Raw genomic sequence first — 24,810 nt, 5'->3', positions numbered from 1 at the left:
TTTGGTCATTGTAATTACTGAAACTGCAAAGTACTAATTAAAAAGTATATATATATGCTCCATAGTTGATATTATCACAAAAAGACTTTCAGAAGCTACATCTCCTATTACCTACAGTCACTTATTTTTTCCCAACTACACTATTTGAAAATTCTAATTTATTTTTCTTTCTTTATATGTTTTTATTATTTCCAAGACATTCAAATGTCAGGAAATCAAACATTTTGCAATAGAAACAGCTATTTTTCTTTTGCTTTTGGAACTTAGGAACAATTTTACTTAAGTTTTTTTTTTTAATAACAAAAAAGCATCAAAACATAATAAACACACTAATTTTGAAAGGTTAAATCCAAAATTTTATACTTAAAAATAATTTCTTTTTATGCTATAAAACTTTGAAAATGTACATTTTAATTCAGTATTGCCAACATTTTTGTAAGTTATACAAAAAACCAATCAACTATACTTGCTCTGAAAAGGTTGCATATAGAAATGAAAATATAGGTTCTCAAACGAATAAAATCTTATAAAATGATCTTGGAAAAGGAATATGCAAAAGGATATTTACCATCTGTTTATTTAAATCAAGACAACACATTATATGAGTCTGCCTGTGTGCATAGTCATACGTATACACGCATGTATGCATGAGTACATATATAACATATTTTGACCTGATTATTCTAACTCCTAGAATTGACTTATAAATTGAATTAACAGCATGCTAACAAAATAACAGAACATTTGTGAGCCCTTTAAAAATTCTACGTATAAACAGAATTGTAATAAAGACCAAAAAATCAACTCCAAGTCAAATGTTATATGAAATATTAAACTAAGAACATTAATGTGAAGCAAATATTCTATGTTTATTCAAAAACTGTAGTCTAGGCTATTTAATAAAAAATTTAAAGTCATGTTCTGGTAATTTTGGACACCTCAAGTAATCAAATATAAATTAAGAAGTCAACTTGAAGCTTACTGGTCCTACTGTCAAGGGAATATGATGATGTTTGACCTATAAACCTTATTGTTCTTTTAATTAACTTCTATCTTGAAAGACTCAGGAGACAGCAGAAAAGGCAACTGTCATAGTTATCTAGCGCTGCTATAATAGAAAAACCACAAGTGGATGGCTTTAACAAAGAGAAGTTTATTCTCTCACAGTCCAGTATGCTAGGAGTCCAAATGCAGGGCAACGGTTCCAGGGGAAGACTTTGTCTTTCTGTTGGCTCTGGAGGAAGGTCCTTGTCATCAGTCTTCCCTTGGTCTGGGAGGATCTCACTGCAGTAACCTCAGGTCCAAAGGATAAGCTCTGCTCCTGGCGCTGCTTTCTTGGTGGTATGAGGTCCCCCATCTCTCTGCTCACTTCTCTCTTTTATATCTCAAAGAGACTGGCTTAAGACACAATCTAATCTTGTAGATCTCATCAATATAACTGCCACTAATCCATCTCATTTCATCTAGTGGTAGGATTTACAACACATAGGGAAATCACATCAGAAGATAAAATGGTAGATAACAATATAATCATACAAGGGAATCACGACCTTGCCAAGTTGACAGATATTTTTGGCAGACAGAGTTCAATCCATGACAGCAACTATTTCGAAAGTTAATGAGAATCCTGCCAGTGGGTAACTGTTATTCTTTTTGCTTTGCTTCAAGGTGAGAAACCAATGTCCATTTATCTAGCTAATCACGTGCATCAAAAAAGACAAATAAAGCTAGTCCTCTTAATAGCTAACAGTGAACACACAGAAAAAAAGGTTAAAAGAATTGTTAAATATGAATGTCTATATAACAGAACAACAAAGAATATTAAATAAAGTATTTAAATGTGAAACAATTCCAGAGTTCCAAAGAATGATATCTTCAGTAACTGCAGAGCACCCAGTAAATCAAAGTTTTGGAGAAACCATCTCCCTTGAGTTAAAAGCATCGATTCACCAACTTACAAATTCTTACATTTGCAAACATTAAGCGTTGCTTGGCTTGCCTGATTAAAGTACAGAAATGATTTAAAGAGCTGAATGGAAAATGAGGGGAGGGAAGATAGATGTGAAATTTTTGTTTTACTTCTATAGTTCCAAGACCAGTAGTTCAGTAAGCCAGTGGTTCTCAGTACAAATTCACCTACAAAGCTATTTTAGGAGTAAGGATGTTGGGGCCCTTTCCATACTACTGAATGGGAATCTTCAGGAATGTGGTAGGGCCAATTCTATTTTGTAAAAACTCCACAGGTGATTCACTTGTAAAGACAGGGTTGAAGATTACTACAATAGACAATCTCATCTCTGTCCTGGCTTTAAGTACCATCTACATGTTGAGAGCTCCCAAACATACATCCCTAAGTCCAGACCTCTTTCTTCTCTGAGCTCCAAACCAATATAGCCAATCCATTAGATAAATTCTGTTGCCTCTGTTTATGAAAAAAAGCCTTTGCCATCAACTCGAATCTGACTCATAGCGACCCTACAGGAGAGAGAACTGCCCCATAGGGTTTCCAAGGAGCAGCTGGTGGATTCGCACTGCTGACCTTTTGCTTAGCAGCCACAGCTCTTAACCACTGTTTATGAAAGAGATCTCAAATTTATCATCTTCTTTATATCTCCACTCCCACCACTCCTGTTCAAGTCACTATCATCTCCCCTCTGGACTACTGCCAACGGCCCATGTTGCTACTGCTGTCTCCCCAATAGAATCCATTCTTCACACAACCAGAGTGCCTTTTTTAAAAATGTAAATAGTATCATTTCACTTCCCGTTGTACTTAACATCTAAATTTCTTACCCTGGACTACAAAACCCTACATTATGTGATCACTACCTACCCCTCTTACCACAAATCACACCACTCTTTCTCTTACTTCATTATACTCCTGAAACACTAGCCTTTTTTTCTCATCTTCTAACACACCCGCCTTTTTCCTAGTCTTTGCATGGGCAGTTCTTTCTACCTAGAATGCTCTTCCCTCTGATTCTCCCTTGGTTTGCTCCTTATCATTCAGATCAGACCTTAAATGACTCCTCAGAGACTTTCTCTAAGAAGTCTTTCTACAACCCCTCAAAGTAGTGTCAAATCATTTAATACCTCAAAACCCTTTTATATTTTTTGCATAATGTACATAACACTATTTGGAACTAATTTATATATTAACTTTTATTTAATGCTTATCTCTTCCCATTAGAATAAAAGCTCCACGAGAGCAGAAGGCATGTCTGCTTCTTCGCTGCCGTATCTTTACCAGTAGCTAGGACCGCAGATGCACTCAAAAATAGTTGGCAAGATCAAAATCCAAATACCTACTTAATTGAGATCTCCACTTTTATGTCTTGGAGAAAGAAGTTTAACATACCCTTAAGAGAATTTATGATCTCCCTTCCTCAAAAACAAACAGTAACAAGAAAAAAACTGGTCCTCTCTTCTTGTGCTTCTTACCTAAGCGAATAGTACAACCACCCATCCAGCAGCATAAGGTAGAAACTTAGGAGTTAATTCTGACACATCTTTCACCTTCCAAATTTAATCCATCTCCAAATCCTGTCATCAATTTGTCTCCTGAATATACTAAATACAACTACTTCTGTCCCTCTCTTCCACCATCACTACCCCATTCACTGTCTAAATTACCATCATTTTTCACTTGGTTTACCCAGCTGGTCTCTGCATATCTCCTCTCTCCTCCCTCCAACCCATCTGCTATACTGCAGCCATATGATCTATTCAAATAAAATCTGATCTTATTACTTCCTTAATTCAAATAGCCTGTTCTAGGTTCTCTAGCTTCATCTTTCACCACTCCTATTCATTCACCCATTTACCCATTAATTCATTCACATATTCATTCATTCAACATGAGTGAGAGAGATAGAGCCCACTCACAGGCCCTGGGATGCAAAATTGACAAAGTCCCTTGTTCTCATGAACATTCTAATAGTAGAGGTTGTCACCAAACAAATCAACAAATAGATAAGTTACATAGAAATAGCACTAATAAGAAAAATGAAATACAGTAAGCTCAAAGAACTGTTCACCATAGGGGCATAATGGAAAATTATGGGTAAATTTTTGGTTGTTCAAATAATTAGAAGATGCTATTGAGATTCGACGGCACTGGTTTTTTTTTTTTTTATTGAGATTCACTAGGTTACCTTTTCTCCTTCATATTACACTTAAGGTATTTTTTTTTAATTATGTGTATAGGGACATTATATGCATTAATTCTTTCATCCAAAATTACATTTATTGAGAACCTACTTATGTTCTAGGCACTTTGGATACATCACTTAACAAATATCCTGACTAACAAAAATGCAGTACATAACTCAATTAGTTTGTTCAAAGAAAAAGTGGAGCAGTGTAAGGAGGACTGCGAATGCTGGGGGGGTGGGGATGCAGGATGCGAAATTAAATAAGGTGGTCAGTAGGCCTTACTGGAAGATGAGAGCTGAGCAGAGACTTGAGATAAGGTGACACAAGTCAAGTGTGAACTGAGCAAAAGCCCTAAATTGGGAAAGTCTATGGCATTTTCAAGGAACAATAAGGAACCCAGTGTGTCCCCAACAGAGTGAATGAAGAGAGATAATGAGCCAGCAAACTGTGCTGGTCCTGATAGCCTATTATAAGCACTTTGGCTTTCACTCTGAATGAGATGGGGCACTATTACAGAGGGTTTGGAGTAGACAGTGACATGACTCACCTTAAAAGGATTGCGCTGCTTTCTACTTTAAGCTACTTGAGACTAAAGAAGACCACTTAGGAACCTGCCATCAACTGAAATGGGAATGTCTATGAATACATTTTTGTGCGGAGAAAATCAGGAGTTCAGTTTTGGGTATGTTTAGTTTCAGATCTTTTATTAGACATCCAAGCGGAGATATCAAGCAAGTAGCTGGGTAAGTGTGGAGTTTGAGAGCATGATCCTGGCTGAAGTTATTCTTACTGATTTTGATGGGAATAGCATTACTTTTTCATAAAACTTAGTTCAACAATGTCAAAACCCACCGTCCAGGAGGAAGACTATATTTACTTTGTGACTTCTCAGTACAGTGATACCTTTTAAAATTATTTTCAGTAAGATCAATAAATCAAAATAAAGATAATTTTAATGAGAAGGAAAAATTTATACACCCACTCCTCACTTATCAACATGGTTAGGTTCCAAAGACCAAGTCATTATGCAAAAATCAGTGTTATGTGCAAATGGAGGATTTTTTTTCTTTTTTAGAAAAAAAATTTTCTAAAATTTATTTAGAAAATACGATCATAGAAATATTAACAGCTAAGATTTACTGATGTGCTCATCACTATGCTGACTCCAGTTATGGATTATTCCTCTGTGGAGAAGGAGGCTTGGAGGAGACAAAGCTACATAAAGCCAAATTTTGTGGCTGGGGGGCCCATGGATTAACCACTTCACCTTCCTCTTCTACTGGGTCAGAGATTCCCTTGCGGAGGTACCTACAGGGCTCTACTTCTACTCCTGTAACCCCTGCATTCATGATCCCAGGACCTGCTCTGCTCTCTGGGTCTGGAGAGTCACCAAGGCTCAGGGCTTCATGCAAGGACACCGGGAGCTTGGCCATGCACCCAGCACCCGGCCCCACCAAGGCAGAGGTTTCATGCCCAGTTTGGCTCACTTTGAGATGTCACTGAACTGGCACGCATTTCTTCGAAACACTCTCTCTGATGCCTCTTTCTTTACTCCCTTTCCATCCCAAAGCAATTTTGAGCTGCTGAGCCTCAGGATGCATAGGAGCTCGGAAACCAGAACAGATGTCCCCGGGCTAGGTGCTGCTGCCGATGCATCCACTTGGATGCCATGACCATGGCGGAAGCAGCTGGACGCGGCAGCCATGCACAGAAGGGAGAGGAGAGCACGGCCCAGCTTCCTGGAGGCCACACAGAAGTAGGTATACACATACCACTAATAATTTATATTTCACATACACAAGCCTTAATTCTTCAAAGACATTTTCAAAAAATTTTTATTGTGCTTTAAGTGAAAGTTTACAAATCAAATCAGTCTCTCATACAAAAATTTATATACACCCTGCTATATATTCCTAGTTGCTCTCCCCGTAATGAGACAGCAGACTCCTTCCCTTCACCCTCTATTTTCGAGTCCATTCGGCCAGCTTCTGACCCTCTCTGCCTTCTCATCTCCCCTCCAGACAGGAGCTGCCCCCATAGTGTCGTGTCTACTTGATCCAAGAAGTTCACTCCTCACCAATATCATCTTCTATCCTATAGTCCAGTCCAATCCCTGACCCAAGAGTTGGCTTTGGGAATGATTCCTGTCTTGGGCTAACAGAAGGTCTGGGGACCATGACCTCCTGGGTCCTTCTAGTGTCAGTCAGACCATTAAGTCTGGTCTTTTCATGGGAATTTGAGGTCTGCATCCCACTGCTCTCCTGCTCCCTCAGGGGTTCTCTATTATGTTCCCTGTCAGAGCTGTCATAGGTTGCAGTCGGGCACCATCCAGTTCCTCCGGCCTCAGGCTGATGTAGTCTTTGACTTATGTGACCCTTTCTGTCTCTTGGGCTCATAACTACATTGTGTCTTTGGTATTCTTCATTCTCCTTTGCACCGGGTGGGTTGAGACCAACTGATGCATCTTAGATGGCCACTTGCTAGCATTTAAGACCCCAGATGTCACTCTCCAACGTGGGATGCAGAATGTTTTCTTAATAGATTTTATTATGCCAATTGACTTAGATGTCCCTAGAAACCATAGTCCCCAAACCCCCGCCCCTGCTACGCTGGCCTTCGAAGCGTTTGGTTTATTCAGGAAACTTCTTTGCTTTTGGTTTAGATCAGTTGTGCTGACCTCACCTGTATTGCGTGTTGTCTTTCCCTCACCTAAAATAGTTCTTGTTTACTGTCTAATTAGTGACTACCCCCTCCCTTCCTCCCCACTCTTGTAACCATCAAAGAATATTTTCTTCTCTGTTTAAACTATTTCTTGAGTTCTTACGATAGTGGTCTCATACAATATTTGTTCTTTTGCAACTGACTGATTTCATTCAGCATAATGCCTTTCAGTTGCCTCCATGTTAGGAAATGTTTCATGGATTCATCGTTGTTCTTTATTGATGCATAGTATTCCATTGTGTGAATATACCATAATTGAGTTATCCGTTCACCCGTTGATGGGCACCCTGGTTACTTCCATCATTTTGCTATTGTAAACAGTGCTGCAATGAACATGGGTGTGAATTTATCTGTTCATGTAAAGGCTCTTGTTTCTCTAGGATATATTCCAAAGAGTGGAATAGCTGCATCATATGGTAGCTCTATTTCTAGCTTTTTAAGGTAGCGACAAATCAATTTCCAAAGTGGCTCTACCATTTTACATTTCCACCAGCAGTGTATGACTGTTCCAGTCTCTCTACAACCTCTCCAACATTTATTATTTTGTGTTTTTTTGGATTAATGCCAGCCTTGTTGGAGTGAGATGGAATCTCAATGTAGTTTTGATTTACATTTCTCTAATAGCTAATGATCCTGAGCATTTCCTCATGTATCTGTTAGCTGCCTGAACATCTTTAGTGAAGTGCCTGTTCATATCCTTTGCCCATTTTTTAATTGGGTTATTTGTCTTTTTGTTGTTGAGTTTTTGCAGTATCACGTAGATTTCAGAGATAAGACGCTGATCGGAAATGTCATAGCTAAAAACATTTTCCCAGTCTGTAGGTAATCTTTTTACTCTTCTGGTGAAGTCTTTGGATGAGCATAGGTGTTTGATTTTTAGGAGCTCCCAGTCATCTAGTTTCTTTTCTGGTGTTTGTGCATTGTTAGTAATGTTTAGTATACTGTTTATGCCATGTATTAGGGTTCCTAGCATTGTCCTTATTTTTTCTTCCATAATCTTTATAGTTTTAGATTTCATATTTAGGTCTTTGGTCCATTTTGAGCTCATTTTTGTGCATGGTGTGAGGTATGGGTCTTGTTTCATCTTTTTGCAGATGGATATCCAGTTATGCCAGCATCATTTGTTAAAGAGACTGTCTTTTCCCCATTTAACTGACTTTGGGCCTTTGTCAAATATCAGCTGCTCATGTGTAGATGGATTTATGCCTAGGTTCTCAATTCTGTTCCATTGGTCTATGTATCTGTTGTTGTACCAGTACCAGGCTGTTTTGACTACTGTGGCTATATAATAGGTTCTAAAATCAGGTAGTGTGAGGCCTCCCACTTTGTTCTTCTTTTTCAGTAATACTTTACTTATCTGGGGCCTCTTTTCCTTCCATATGAGGTTGGTGATTTGTTTCTCCTTCTAATTAAAAAATGTCATTGAAATTTGGATCAGAACTGCATTGTATCTGTAGATGGCTTTTGGTGGAGTAGACATTTTTACGGTGTTAAGTCTTCTTATCCATGAGCAAAGTATGTGTTTCCACTTACGTAGGTCTCTTTTGGTTTCTTGTAGTAGTGTCTTGTAGTTCTCTTTGTATAGGTCTTTTACATCTCTGGTAAGATTTATTCCTAAGTATTTTATCTTCTTGAGGGCTAATGTAAATGGTATTGATTTGGTGAGTTCCTCTTTGATGTTCTTTTTCTTGGTGTAGAGGAATCCAACTGATTTTTCTATGTTTATCTTGTATTGTGATACTCTGCTGAACTCTTTTATTAGTTCCTGTAATTTTCTTGAGGATTCTTTAGGGTTTTCTGTGTATAAGATCATGTCATCTGCAAATAGAGATACTTTTACTTCTTCCTTACCAATCTTGATGCCCTTTATTTCTTTATCTAGCCTATTTGCTCTGGCTAATTGCTCTGTAAAGACATTCTTTCCTAAATGGAAAAAAAAGGAAATTCAAGGAAGCAAGCCAGAGCAGAAATGGAAATCATACAGCTGCTATGTCTTTGAAAGTCAAGTCTTTCAAGACCTAAATTTAGGGACTAAAATTTCTGGGGCTTTTGAAGCTGATCTCAGTTTTCATCTTTAAAAAAATCTTCTTTGACTAGCTTTGTTGAATCCCCTCACCCACTGTGATCGTTAATTTTACATGTCAATTTGATTAGGCTATGGTGCCCAGTTGTTGAGTTAAACCCTAGCCTAGACTCCGTTATAAAGTAGTAGTAGTTATTTTTGTAACTTATCACTAAGCTGACTCCAACTCATGGCAACCTTATGTATAACTGAACAAAACACTGTTCAGTCTGTGCCGTCTTCATGATTATTTATATGTTTGAGATCATTGTTGCATCTATTGTATCAATCCATCTAATTGAAGGTTTTCCTCATTTTCATTGGCCCTCTACTTTACCAAACATGATGTCCTTTTCCAGCGACTGGTCTTTCCTAACGAAGTGTCCAAAGTAAGCAAGTCAAAGTCTCACAATTCTCACTTCTAAGGAGCATACTGGTTGTATTATTCTAAGACTGCTTTGTTCGTTCTCTGACACTTCAAAGTACATTCTTCACCAACACCACAGTTTGAAAACATTAATTCTTTCTGTTTTCCTTTTTCATTATCCAACTTTCACATGCATATGAGTTGACTGAAAAGACCATGGCTTGGATCTGATTCACCTTAGTCATCAAAATGACTTCTGCTTTTTAAAATTTTAATCTTTTACAGCAGATTTGGCCAATATGTCATTTGATTTCTTGATTGCTGCTTCCATGTACAAGAAGCAGTTAAATGTGATTAAATCAGGTGGCTTAAGTAAAGCAGATTATACTCCATAATATGGTTGGGCCTCATCCATTCAGTTGAAGGCCTTAAGCAAAAAGGGTGTTTTCTCTAGAGTGTATTCTGCCTTCAGGCTATAAACAGACATTTTGCTCTTCCCAACACCTAACTTACAGTTTTGGACACAACACTGCAGTAATCTCCAGCCTATAGGCTGATTTACAATCAAAACCAAACCCATTGCCATTGAGTTGATTCCAACTCATAATGACCCTACAGAACAGAGTAGAACTGCCCCATACGGTTTCCAAGGACTGCCTGGTGGATTCGAACTGCCGACCTTTTGGTTAGCAGACATAGCTCTTAATCACTATGCTACCAGGGTTTCCACTCACAATCAAAGATATTATCAATTCATGTTATAATAAAGATAAAATATTATTGAAGTATCTTTTTTTTTTTTATAATTTTGTTGGTAGTTGCCATCAAGTCGATTCTGACTCAGGGCGACTTCATGTGTGCAGAGTAGAACTGCTTCCTAGGGTTTTCAAGGCTGTGACCTTTCAGGAGCAGATTGCCAGGCCAGTCTTTTGAGGCACCTCTGGGTAGGTTTGAACCACTGACCTTTCAGGTAGTAGTCGAGTACTTAACTGTTTGTGCCATCTAGGGACTTTTTTTATACTAAGATTTTGAAATCCAGTGCATATTTTACACTTACAGAATATTCAATTTGGACTACCCACATTTGAAATACTCAATAAATGCAGATGGCTTAGTGGCTACAGTATTACAGTGCTGTTCCAACATACTTACAAACACCATGTCTAAAATTGAACTCATTATTGTTTACCTTAAATCTGACCCTAATACCTTTCCTGTACTGGTGAATAACAACATCTACATAAATATGGTACACAGACATCATTTCAGACTTCTTCAAACCTTACCTGCTATAGCCATTTGTATTAGTTACCTAGTGCTGCAATAACACAAATACCACAAGTGGATGGCTTTAAAGAACACAAATTTATTTTCTCACATTTCTGGAGGCTAAAAGTCCAAATCAGGGTCTTCACTGTGTTGATTCCTTACTTGTCGGTAGCATTCCTCAGTTCCTTGATGTTCCTTGTCTGCCCCCATGTGTCTCTGTGTCTATTCTAGTCTTTTCATAACTCAGAAGTGATTAGGTTTGAGATCCACCCTGCACTGGTATGGCTTTATTAACATTAAAAAAAAAACCCTATTTCCAAACAGGATTACATCCAGAGGTACAGAGGCCAGGAATTGAACACAGAATTTTGGAGGGGATGCAGTTCAAGCCATAACATTCCACTCTTTGCCCCACCACCCAAATTCATGTCCTTCCCACATGTAAAAACATATTCACCATATCACATCATCCCCAAAAGTCTTAACTCATTCAGTATCAGCTCAAGTTCCAAAATCTCATCTTTTGTATCATCTAAATCTAGAATGGGTGATACTCTGGGTACGTTCCATCCTAATGCAAAATTCCTCTACATCTTTGGACCGCTGAAATCTAGCATACAAATTATCTGCTTCCAAAGTACAATGGTGGAACAGGCACAAGGTAGTCACTTTCAGCCCAAAAAGGATAAACTAGAGGGAAGGAGGAGATCATGGGCAATAACCAAGTCCAAAACTCGGCAGGGCAAATCTCATTACCTCCTGAGGCTTGAAAATAATCCTCTATATTCCAGGCACTTACGGGCAATAATCCAACCTCCAGACTCTGGGCATTGGCCATACTCTTTGGATTCTAGCCATGGCCCTAGGTATCAGCCCTGCTATCCAGGCCTAATGCTACAGTGATACCACCCCCTCAGCCCTGGGATGCCCTGTTCTCCTGACCCACCAGCATGGAAGCCCCTCCCCCTCAACTTTGGGCAGTAGCCCTATTCTCCCAGTTCACATGAATGGCAACCACACACACCCTCTGGAACCGAGGTGATGACAACCCCACTCTTTGAAACTAACAGGCAGTGACTTTACCCTTTGAGATCCCGAAGGTGGTGGCTCCACCTTTAGAAACTGAGGAAGTGGCAGCCCTGCTCTCCATGCTCCTTCTGACAGTCCAGCTGGTCTGCAAACTGCTCTGGGGATCGTTTCTTCATTTTCTTAGAGGACAACAGATGTTCGCAACCAAGTAGCTCCACTGGCCCATCTCCTGCCTGTAGAATTCCAGGAGGCAGACAGCTTTCCATCATTTTGTCCTGTCTCTGTCCCTTTCACTCTAGGCTGACAAGATTTCTACTGAGGTTGTTGACTAGATACACCAGTCATAGGCCTAATCTCTTTAGTAAACGGCTATTTAGCCATACCTTGGTGTCCTTTCCAGGGCATGCTTTCTTAGTTTTCACAATAGATTTTCTAAATCTTTAAGTTCTAGTTTCTTTTTGCACAGTTCATCTCTAAATCTATCTCATTCCTCCCACATTTCACTCTATGTGACAAAAAGAAACCATTGCCAAATATTGCTTAGAAATCTCAGAGAAATATCAAACTTCATCACTTATAAGCTCTAAACCAAAACAACAACAACAACAAAAGAAACCCATTGCCACTGAGTCGATTCCAACTCCTAGTGGCCCTATAGGACAGACCAGAACTGCCCCAAAGGGGTTTCAAGGCTATAAATCTTTACAGAAGCAGACTGCTACATCTTTCTCCCATAGAGCAGGCTGATGGGTTTGAACCTTCGACCTTTTGGTCAGCAGCTGAGCACTTAACCACTACATCACCAGGGATCTCAAGCTCTACTTCCCACAAAACAAACATAATTCAGAAAAGTTGTCTGCCAATTTGTAACAAGAATCACCTTTCCTCCAGTGTCCAATAACATGCTCATCATTTCCTTTTAAAGCCTCACCAGAAGCACATTTAACATCCACATTTCTAGTAACACTCTGTTCATTATTACAGAAGCATTTCCCAGAGCTCTCAGTTTTTTCCAGCTGTCATCAGAATCGCCCTTAATGTCCATAATTCTACCAAGTTTTTTCAAAGCAATCTAGGTTCTTACTATCAAGTACACCAAAAGTCTTCCAGCCTCTACCCATTACCCAATCCTAAAGCTCTTTCCACATTTTAGGTATTTGTTAGCAAGCACCCAAATGCTCTGGTACCAAATTCTGTCTCCATTACTTAGTGCTGCTATAACACAAATAACTCAAGTGGGTGGCTTTAGAGAATAGTAATGTAATGTCTCACAGTTGTGGAAGCTTAAAGTCCAAATGAGGGTCTCAGCTGTGTAGATTTCTTCCTTGTTGGTGGTCCTGGGCATTCCTTTGTTTCTTGGCTTGTAGGTGAAACTCACATGACCCCTGTCTTCTGTGTGTCTCTGTGATTATTCTGGTCTTTTACAACTCAGAAGTGATTAGGTTTAGCATCCACCCTACACCTGTATGACATCACTAACATAGCAAAAGAAAAACCCTATTTCCAAATAGGACCGCACCCACAAGTACACAAACCAGGAATTCAACATACATTTTCGGGGGACCCAATTCAATCCATAACACTAATCAATTGCTAATGTCTTGCTCATTCTACCTCCTAAATATCTCTTACAATTCTATACAGGTTTGGCTTGTTTGTCACTCTGTTTGATCACTAAACTCTAAGTTCCATTAACTCAGGGAACATATTTTTTTCTTTTTGTGTCTTACACAGTACCAGACATTAAACATTTGCTATATGAAGAAAATAAATGACGGAAGAATCAAAAAAGTTTCTGTGGCAACTGAGAGCTAAATCTCAGAAAAGTGTGAGTACAGAATTAGAAGTCAAAAGAATTAAACTATAGAAATGACAACATCATAACGCCAAAAGCCACTAAATTAAAATCCAAATAAAATTCTAAAGATAAAAATTATTAGACAATAATTACATGTAAAGTAACAATCAAGATAAATGTAAATATGTCAAAATGTCATAAGTAACCAAATTTCCATTCATTCCATTTGGTTTTTAATAGGATATACTATAGTGTATATTCTACCTTTACATTCAGATTCCTTAATAAAATGTTTTACTTATTTTATACTAAACAATCTTCTTTGATAACATACACATAAAGCTTCATATGTTGGTAAAGTTTATTTTAACAGATCACAGTCTTATTGGCTAATAGATTTTAAAGACAACTTAGATCATCTAGTCCAATTCCCTCACCTTACAGATGAGAAACTGAGGACTGGAGAATTGAAGTGATTTATCAAAGGTCACAGAAGCAAGTTAGTGATAGATCTGCTATAATAATACTCTGTTTATGAGCAGATACTACAATGATTTGTGATTTTTTTTAATTAAAACAGTTGCTATGACTACCATAATACTTCAATGAAAACGTCAGCAGGAGCAATGTCTACTGTACTCCTAAGCTATGTAAGAATACAATCATATTTAAAAATTCTACACCTAAAACAACATATCGAAATTCCATTTAATAAAAATCCAAATAGCCAAAAAATAAATAAGCAAGAATCTGTAGGAAGAGCAAAGGATAAAGAGGACAGAGAAAGGCAAATTATTTGCACTTACAAAAGTAATTTGGTTTCCTTGACGTTTTTAAAACTCTTTTAATTGACAAAGTCTGCAGATCATTGAAATTTAAAGCTAAAGTCTTAAGTTTAAGAACAATCAGAAATGAAAATCGAAACAAAAATACAATTAGATACATAACAATCTGATTTATAACAGATTTTAAAGAAATATACCAGTGGTACAAATTTATTGTTTAAAATTATTAATTTCACTAAAGTTCATTTTAAGAGGTTCTAAAAAATATGAAGAAAATCAAGTCATTCCAAAATAAACATGCCTGATAATTTAAAAATTAAAATTAATTATATCTAAAAATCCTGTTAGCACAGCACTCAAGATTTAAACCAAACCAAACCCACTGCCGTCAAGTCGATTCCGGCTCATAATGACCCTAAAGGGCAGAGTAGAACTGCCCCCATAGGGCTTCCAAGGAGCACCTGGTAGATTCAATATTAAATGTATACTGGAATTTCTGCAAACTGTCATTATAGGCTATAATGTCATTATTTCTGGGAGTAAAAAGTAGTAACTAAAAAAATATTTTCAATCAAATGTTTTAAACTTTTAGGTTAGACTTCAGATCTACACATATTTTTCCCTCATAGAACATAGATTTTTATTAGGGTCTAATTCACAAAATTTTCAGCACTACTCAAGAATAGTAGTTGGCTTGCTATCAAACCTAAAGACACACTAAGTTAATATATTGCAAGAAATAACAGCACAGTTCAGAAAGAGTTAAAACATATATTTTAAGCTATTGAATAAATAGGCTTTAGAGTCAAGGTATCCATTATCTGCCACTGTTGTTTCTGCTTAACAGTAAATAAAGACGTTAGTATTCTATTGCCCTAAAACTAAGATTCTCCCCCCAAAACTATTTTAAGTTCCCTATGTAATCTTAAATGTTCACCTTAATCAAATGAAATTAAGATGAAAAAAATTTCTACTGGCAGAATAGGGATTATTCTTATAATCAATTATCATATAATTACAAATTACACTTTGCACATTTAGTTAAAAGTTGGGAAAGAATTATCAGTCCATTGTGTATAATTCAACATACTAAGTTTTGAATCACTAATCTAAAATTAATGAAAAGGTTTTACAGCATTAAAACCCCACACCTGAAAGACTTACCATTTTATCTAGATGTTCAATGGATCTATAAATCTCCCCCTGGGATTCATCATAGTAACTGTAACGGAACCTTTGACCTTGAAACAAATATCATGTACAAAATAAAATAGGGAAAAATTAGAAGCTAAAAGAAAGCAACTGCTTACCAAATAATTTCAGTTCTCATGAAAGGCAAAGCATAGCTTAAGCCTCTGAGAGAATCATTCCCAGGAGCCCTTGTATATAAAGGCATATTTGGAAAGGTAATAAGGAAAATTATCTATCACCACAGTGTTTGATGTTTTATGTTAAAAACTATTTCAAGTTGTAGAACCTTAAAGTTATCAGCAATACAAGAGATTAAGGAAACAAAACAGCTTAAAAAGTTAGAAGCATTGTTAAACATTATTATATCAGTCTATAATGGAAAGTAAAATCAAAGAATATGATTCAAGAAAATTTGTCTCAAGGAAACTATCTCAACAAATCATCGCAAGTTTAACTTCTGCTGTACAGATGCAAAGATCTGGTCTTTCTTACAGAGAAAATGAGTAGGTCAAGGATAAGCGTGAATTGTGTGATTTTTAAGACGCTGATATAAAAAATTAATCTTTTTGGCAAAACTTTCTTTTTGGAAAAGGATAAGTACAACCACCATATGTGGTATGAAGAGGATGCACAAAAGGATAAATATAATAGTCCTGCCCTGAGATAAAATCTTGATAAGAGTACAAATACAGAATATCCAATATTTAGTTGTTCTGCCAAGAACAGAAAGGGTAAAATGGAGGAAAGCTTAAAAAGAAGACAGAGAAATCAAAAGGCTCATAAAATAAATCCTGTTTCTTACTACAGTCATATGAAACCAAAAATTAAACATATTCATAAGTGATTATGAATTGTTATTGAACAAAGATGTATTTCAGATAGACCTAATCCTGTCTTTTAGCAATGCTTTTTTCCCAAGAACTCATTACTTTTATATTTTCTAACTTTTTAAGTTTCACCAAAACCCGTTTCTAAAGGTATTAGAATACATCGATCATGTACACACAGAATGTGTCTTGTGCTTCATGTTTACAGCAATGTTCATATATCTAAATCATTATCCTCACACATCTAAGTAAATGGGTTTCTTTGACTAGATAATTAGGATCCTTAAGTTTTTTATTCATCTTACTAAAAAATATTATCTTATAAAATACTTCTTCAAGTCCTTTTGAAAAAACCCATGTATCACAGAACTTTATTCATTTGTTGATGCTGATCATTCTTTGATGGTCATTTTTCTAAAATATACCATATTTCCTTGACTTTCACATTTCAACTTTCCATATTCAATTAATAATATACAATTACTCAATGTTAAAACTCAATGTGGCAGGTCTTATTTTCCCTCCAAGCGCCATTATTAACTCAGCATCGCATCTTACAGTTGGTGGTATCCTAGAGTCAAGCAATAGGGTTCTGAGGCTACCTCTGCTTTCTGAATATATTTAACTTCTTTTGTAAACATTGTAAATTACTGCATGTTTTCATAGCTATGAGATCCATTACAGTCCTTGAACTAAAAAAACTGTAAGAGATGACAGTGACAATCACTCAATCCCCACAAATAAATAATTCATGAGAGATTCCTTTCTTTCAAAATATAGTTAGGTATAGCTTTGTTCTTCCTTAACAAACATATTACATAGGTATATACTTCTTTCAACTGAATAAAGAGAACTATATAATTGATGCTATTTTTCCCTGTATGCCATGACTGCCAGGAGGCTCAAAACCAAATCTAAAGTTCTATCACAGCAACTTATTGACTCAATTCATTGATACTGAATTTCTACTTCTATTTCAAAGTTCTTTTGATAAAAGTTATCCAAAATCTTTTGTGAAGTAAATGAACAATTAAATGAATCACCTTAGACAAGAAAATTCTAACTCACTGTCACTGTAGTGCTGTACTAAGAGTAATATCCTTGGAAGAAATCAAGATGTATATTTTTGAACCTGCTTTGGGTTCATACTAATATATTCTCTTTTCCCTGCTTCTGGAAACAAATGTTAGTTTAGTTACTTTGAATAAGCCCTATGCTTAGGACACAACTGTCTTATTTGAAAATTGCTACTCCCAGGTGCAGAGAAAAGTTCATATACCTTGTGATAGCCATTTGCTACTCAAAAATCCTTTCAGCTTATTTCCAAGTTCAAAGCTGCTGTTTCAAATGGTTGAGGTTGGTCAAGTCTGCCTCAATAGTAAGTGAAAAGTGTAACTATATTTTAAAATGGTATATTGTTCACATGGACCATTTCAGTGCAACTTTCACTAAAAAACACTTCTGAAGGAAAGTCATACGGACTTTTTGAGTTTTCAGATTATGAAATGGCTAAAATACTTTAAAATACTGAATCAAACTGTGATTTAATAAGAATAACAAAATACACAGAAAGTCAATTTAAGCAAATGTTTAATATTTTGCTATGTACTTTTTGCTACTCTTCAGTATTTACCTCACATTTAGCAGCAGAACTGAGTATAAATATCTGTAACAACGTATCTGTTAAGCTAACTGCATACTAAATATAACTACTATAGCAACGAATATTTTACTTATAACAGCTCACTGTCTCACGATAATTTAAAAAATTGTACAAATATTTAAAAATTCCTTGAGCAATTAGTTGTTCAATATACACCCAGAAAGCACCTAATTTGAAGTAAATAGTTGTCATCATCCTAGTCACAAACACACACGCACGTACACATACACAACTTCAGTTAAACACCACTTGGAACTGGAGTTCAAAAGATTTGTTTCTCTTACTAGTAAAAAAATAACTATCACTACTTTATTTAATAAGAAGGGAAATGACAGAACTAGCACAATATACCGATCATAAATGTAATCTCAATTAAATATTTATTATCAATTTAAAATAAATTATTTCATGTATCTCATAGGCAGATATAATTTGCTTTATAAGTTTTTATATTTCTAATATTCAGTAAAACTTATGAATCTAAACTATGAACAAACAGTTGCCTTAGTACCTGGAGAACTGGACTTATATATTTTTATAAGTATGAATAAAGCATATCACATAGTAAGAGAAAATTACTTACCTGAAACTTATCCTTTCAGAAGGTACACTGGGAAAATGGATTCTCTGAGCCCCTGTTTCAACTCCAAGTATGAGTTTTCTAGCTTTAAGAGCCACTGACACTGCCCCTCGGGACAGTACAAGCTTTGGACTCCCCTAGTGAGTATCAGTAGTTTCTTCAGGTGCCTTCCCTCAGTTCTTTTCAAATTCAAAAGATAAGAGGAAAAATAACCCAAGAAAAAAAATCCTGTAAAGTAGAAACCTTACTCTTTGAAGAAAGGAGGGTAGCTCATTTGTGAATCCATTCCAGAGCACGCTTTCTGAGAAAAAGAAATACAGGTAAGTAATTTTCCCATCTCCAAAGGTGACTGGTGATTAATGAGTGGATTCACAGAGTTTGGAGAATAAGCTCCAGGGATGTCTGTTTAACACACAACAATCAACTAATGAGGACAAACAACAATGAATGGTACAAGAACCAACACTACTTTTTAAGTACCTCCAAAAAGTTTTTAAAAATATTAAAATACTTCAACACTAAGCTATCTACTGGATTGCAGAAATAAACAATAAGCTTGAAAGTTGATTTATAAAGTCCTCGAAAGACCGATAAGACAGATTTTCAGACAAATGTCTAGTAAAAATTACACTGTTACATATTTCTGTAGGATTTTATGTTTATATGTGAAAGCACCTTCAAATATTTGAGTTAACCTCACAACTAATTTTCAGATAGGATGTTAGACCATACTAGAGCCAAACTAAGAACTGGGGACATTCACAACCGAAATCACTACCAAAGAGAAAAGGTATTTCATAAAGAAAATATCTAAGTAGTATGAAATTAGGTAATCATTTTTATAAACAAAATACTGTAGTCCTTTTATTCTGCAGTCTTACTCTTAAACTTGCAACAGATCAAAAACCTGATTATATGAGATCAGTATGTACAAATATTTGAGAAAAATATGAAGGCTTGGATAAAATATATTTTAGGAATTAGCTAACTTGCATTCAAACCAATATATATATTTAGAAAATAGTAATAGCACTGTTCACAACAGTTTAAGAAAAAGGAAGACTATGCATAAATAATCACTTGTTAATATAAATTTTAAAAGAAATCTAAATAGCTGAGGTATAAATTTCACAAATATTTAGAGCAAAATGCCATTTTTAACAACTGTCACATATTTATAAACAGGAAATCATGTAAACCTAGATAAATGGAAGTTTATGGATCAAAATTCAAAATTGCTGAAGAGACTATAGTAAATTTTACTCATATTTTAACAAAACAGTATAATGTGTCCTAAGTATTTATCAAGTAAATTTGTTGAAATTAATTTGGACTTAAAACCACCATAAATGGAAAATCAAGTAAAAGTATGAGTCAACTTTTAATGAATCAACTTCTGTTAGATCCAGTTTCATTTAGAATCTTCTTAGAAGTTAACTGAAAATTATGTTAATGAAAGCTGCCAATAATATAAATTTGGAAATATACATTTCTGGGAGATCAGAAAACCACAAATATTAATACTATATATGGAGAAAGGAAAGCCTGGTGACATAGTGGTTAAGAGCTACGGCTGCTAACCAGTTCAAATCCACCAGGCGCTCCTTGGAAACCCTATGGGACAGTTCCTCTCTGCCCTATAGGATCGCTATGAGTCAGAATCGACTCGACGGCAATGGGCTTGGGCTTGGCATATGGAGAAAAGCAAAAATGAAACTTAACGAAAATTCTACTAATTAGAAATTCACTTATATGGAGCCATCCTATAGGATGCAGAACTTGGTAAGTACACAAAATATTGGGACATTACTTAACCATGGTAAAAATAAACTAGCAGCAAATGTCCTTTCACTTATTCTATTTTCTTGCTAGTAGCAGGAGGAGAGAAGGGTTACCTGGAAAATATCATCCGACTGGGTTAACTCAAGCATTTCCCTCTATATAACATGGATAAAATAAAAGATAGGAACTGAAATGCAGGATTTCCTTTTGGGGAGCTCAGATGAGGGGACAGAAAAAAGATAGCACATAGAATCTAGGTTCCTGTCTCTCATTTGAGTTTATCTCACCCCAAAGGAAAACTTAAAAGAGAATTTTAGTTTTTCTACCTTTACCTGTTTACGTCTCTTTTCAAATCTAAATAAAAGCTAATTGGGTCCAGAAAGATGAACATCTTTAAAGTAAAATACATTAAAAAAAAAAAAAGTCATTCTTGCCATGGATATTGGCTAACAAACAAGGTCAATAAGGCAAAAATCCCTTAAATTTACATACAGAACTTCCAACTGCCTTTATCACCAGGTTTCTCACTTTCTTTTTTACTGAAGATAGACAAAATATGAGAACAAATGACTAGAAATAAAAAATGTGGTCACTGCCAGTAATCTGCTATAATATTACTCAACAAAAACAAAGGAACTTCCACTGTATATATGAGTCATTTGTCAAATGTGCCATAATCGATTAAGTGATTTTTATTTAAAACTTAGCTATTAAGAAATGTGGAGTTGTGTTAAGAACCTAACTCGATGAGCCTTTTCAGGTCTCTGCATGCTTAGAAAACTGAGCCCTTCCTCTGTACTGATTTAGAATTCAGTGTTATGATTAGTTTGGTATGGTATCTTTTAAAAAAAGAAAGAAAGAAATAAAAGCACCCCTAGATATTATCTTCATGAAAAAAGCTAGATTTTTGAGATGGAAATCTAGCACTCTTCCTAATTCAGGAAAGATACCCCAGTGCCACTACAGTTTGAATTTGAGAAAAATGAAACTTAATTCCTAAATTAAGATAGTTTAATCCATAGCTAGTCAATTATTCATATTACTTCAATAGGTATGTAAAATAGAGAGTGAATCTTACTTTACAAGAATGACAGTTACTATTACTATGGTAGTAAGGAGACAAATAATTTTGCAATAGTACACAACTTCCCATTACTTCCCAAACCTATTGCTGTCGAGTCTATTTTGACTCATAATGACCCTATAGGACAGAGTAGAACTGCCCCATAGGGTTTCCAAGGAGCAGCTGGTAGATTTGAACTGCTGATCGTCTGGTTAGCAGCCAAGCTCTTAACCACTGCACCACAAGGGCACCAGCCCCTTCCCTCCCAACAACTACCAAATTTCCTACCAAGAACAAGCACAGTACCTTCTGTAAGTACAAAGTAAGCACTTAATGAGTATTTTTAGTGATGATGACACACTGAAATGAACATTTGGAAAAATTCTGTTATGTAATCACCAAATGTAAATATAAATACGTTTTAGTTCCGAACAATTCTCATAGCTAACATTTATCAACCTTCTAAAAATTTAGGTTCTTTTTTGTAAATATAACATAGTAATCCTACCTTACTATTTAAATGCTAAGATTTTCAAGAAATCAGGGGAGATCATGACCTAACCAATTTTCTGAAAATGTGGGTAGAACATATGACAGAATTCATTTTTCTTTCTCTATCTTTGTACTTAAAGATAGTCAAGGACTAAAGTTTGCTTGCATTGGAATTATTAAAAAATCCCTGATATGTCAGATTATCTCTTCATGAATGAGATGAAAAAAAAAAAAAGATAATTCCACAGAAGATAGTAATATTAGGACACCTACTAATGTTCAATGTGAATTTATGCTGTGGTTGCACATGGTGCCAATCTGGACAAAGATTTCAGACTCTGAACAACAGTATCAGGGAAACTAAAATCAAGTCGTTCACAACAGCCTTAAAAATGAAAAAGGACAGAGCACAGCTTTGAGGATCTTTTAATTTCCAAAACATGTTTTGTTACCAAAGCAAATTCACAATGCTAAGAAAAATAGCCCTTTTAACAGTAATGATACTCCCTAGGTTAAGATCAACCATTACTAAATTTCAGAATACCAAAGAAATTAAAAAAAATAAAAGCCCTTTTAAGCATCTAGTATCTAGCCCTCAAATCCAAGAAGAATGTACATATATATATATTCATAAAAAAAAAACTTCCATGTAACACAATAACTATCCAATAGAATTAGTTATTAAGGAACCTTGAGAGCTTCTTTGTGAATCTGGCAAGGAAGCTCAGCCATCTGCATATCCTAAACCAGGGTTTCTTAACCTCAGCACTATTATGTTTTTGGACCAGATAATTCTTTGATGTAGGGGGGCTGTCCTTTGCACTGTAAGATGTTCAGTAGCAACCCCGGCCTCTACCCACTAGATGTCAGTACCACACCCCTTTTCCCCTACTTGTGATGACCAAAAATATCCCCAGACATTGCCAAATACCCCACAGGAAGCAAAAAATGCCCCCAGTTGAGAACCACTGCCTTAAACAAAAAACTATACCATTAGGAACAACAGTTCTCTTCAATGAGATCATGCCTTTAAGAAAGCCACTCAGTGTGGGAGGTAAGAGAAGATACAAGCCTAACCAGGCCAGATATACTGAATCAACTCTGGTAATCAATGGGTAAGACATGTAAAAGCCAGGGCTCCCTACGTCTCATTAAGGAAGTTTTTCTGGCCATACTAACAATATAATCAAAGAACTAGATGATGAATGAACAGATATTGGCATCCTTAAACAATGAATGAATGAGTCAAAGAGATGTCCTAAAGGGAACGGAACTCATAAATATGCTGGGATAGTACTGGGTAAATGAGTGCAAACTATATCCAAAGAATCCAAAAAACAAAGTTTACTAAAGAAGCATCCACAAAAGCTTTACTTCCTCTATGATATATTATTACTCTTTAAATTCACAAAAATAATTTAAGAGTTCCTACCGTTATAAACTACTACCAATGCAATGTGCTATCTTTGGAGGGTAAATCTAAACTGATGGCAACTGTGAGCAAAAATTAAGCACTGAGGAGAAAAAAGGCTAATTACAAAAAAAAGGAGATGTACAAAAGGACTAGCATAGCATATAGTGCTCTTCTATATTCTAATGAAGAACGTTTGTTTTATCCACCACAGAACCAACTACAGAGAATCTACAATGCATACTGTAGCTGGAAACAGGGTTAAAAAGATCTTAACTCCACTAACATTAAGTACCTAAGCAAGGATGCCCTCACAGTGTGAATCCAATTATACCAGTCGCCTTTGGAAATGCAAACATAATCTACTATTATAGTCTGATCTTTTTTAAATGACCAAAAGACTTTTTTATTCACTTTTAAACATTGTTCTTAAAAGTAAAACTTCCCAAAGAAAGTGATAAAGAACTGAAAATCAGAATTTAGAATGAAAAGATACCTTTAACCACAAGTATACCATGGTATGTTAAAATCTAGAACTTACCCCAATGGCAGAAATCAGAAGAAACCACAAAGAGATTACTAGGATCCGCTAGGTATTTACTGAAGAGTTTTCCGAATTCCTGTTCTTTTGACTCACTCAGAGCTCCAACCAGTACAGGAATAATGGTAAACTCATCCTTATGGCTTAAAGAAAACAGAAGGAAAAAAAAAAGTCATTAAGATGTTTAAGGATAAAAACAGTTTTCCAAATATGTTGGCACTAGAAAGTGGAATGTTTATTAACAGCGGTAAGGATAACATATATAAAGTTACTGTTGATTTTAAAATCTAAAAATTGAATGTTTAAAGAGGACCATTTAAAAGTATAAAACATATAGAATACTAAAAACATCAATTTAAATTATATAAATGTACACTACTTCTTTAGGTAAACAAAACTATTTCACTACCAGGTATAATAATATCCTCGAAAATAAAAATAGGCCAATCAGACCATCACCAACTCAAATCTTCTCAAGTCTACCCATCAGGGCTCTAATCATCTGTCTAATGCTTCTGCAACTTTAAAAGAGTATCAAACTCTTCCTTGCCTATTTTAATTGTATCCTACTATAAATACCATCATTTCTGACATTTGTTCTATAAACCTGCTAAGTGAGAACTATAAAACTGATTAATCTTGGCTCCCCTAAGACTCACCAACTGTACTTTTATACTTATCCTAATGAACAGATATACAGGACAGTCTGCAGATATAACTCAAATTTCATTGGCATGTAGGGTAGATACAGAATTCAAGGAAGCCAGTAATAATTTCTACCAGCAAGAAAAAAGACACCACACCCACCCACAATTTTCATGGTATATCCATAAATCCCTTTTTCACTCTACAGTTTGATGGATACATGGAAAAGGAACAGAGCAGATTAATAGAGCAACCCTGGTGGCATAATGATTAAGCCTTATGGACGCTAACCAAAAGGTCAGCAGTTCAAATCCACCAGGCACTTCTTAGAAACTCTATGGGGCAGGTCTACTCTGTCTTATAGGGTCACTATGAGTCGGAATCGACTCGATGGCAAAAGGTTTTTTCTTTTTTTTTTTTAATTTATTA

The 24,810-nt window shown here is 35.8% G+C and overlaps 1 protein-coding gene across 3 annotated transcripts in view; it reads right to left on the bottom strand.

The window, feature by feature from the left end:
* Window positions 1–24,810, bottom strand: part of MEMO1 (mediator of cell motility 1) — a 130,745-nt gene that overhangs the window by 6,545 nt on the left and 99,390 nt on the right. For all 3 annotated transcript variants that reach the window (XM_049870408.1, XM_049870411.1, XM_049870410.1), the window contains 2 exons: window positions 23,737–23,879; window positions 15,351–15,427 (listed from right to left, as the gene is read on the bottom strand). In XM_049870408.1, coding sequence (XP_049726365.1) covers window positions 15,351–15,427; window positions 23,737–23,879 — 220 coding nt within the window. The remainder of the gene's footprint in view (window positions 1–15,350; window positions 15,428–23,736; window positions 23,880–24,810) is intronic.

The sequence above is a fragment of the Elephas maximus genome, chromosome 26 (genome assembly GCF_024166365.1).
Source record: "Elephas maximus indicus isolate mEleMax1 chromosome 26, mEleMax1 primary haplotype, whole genome shotgun sequence".
In the NCBI taxonomy this organism is placed as follows: domain Eukaryota; kingdom Metazoa; phylum Chordata; class Mammalia; order Proboscidea; family Elephantidae; genus Elephas; species Elephas maximus.
This window is presented reverse-complemented; position numbering and strand designations above follow the sequence as displayed.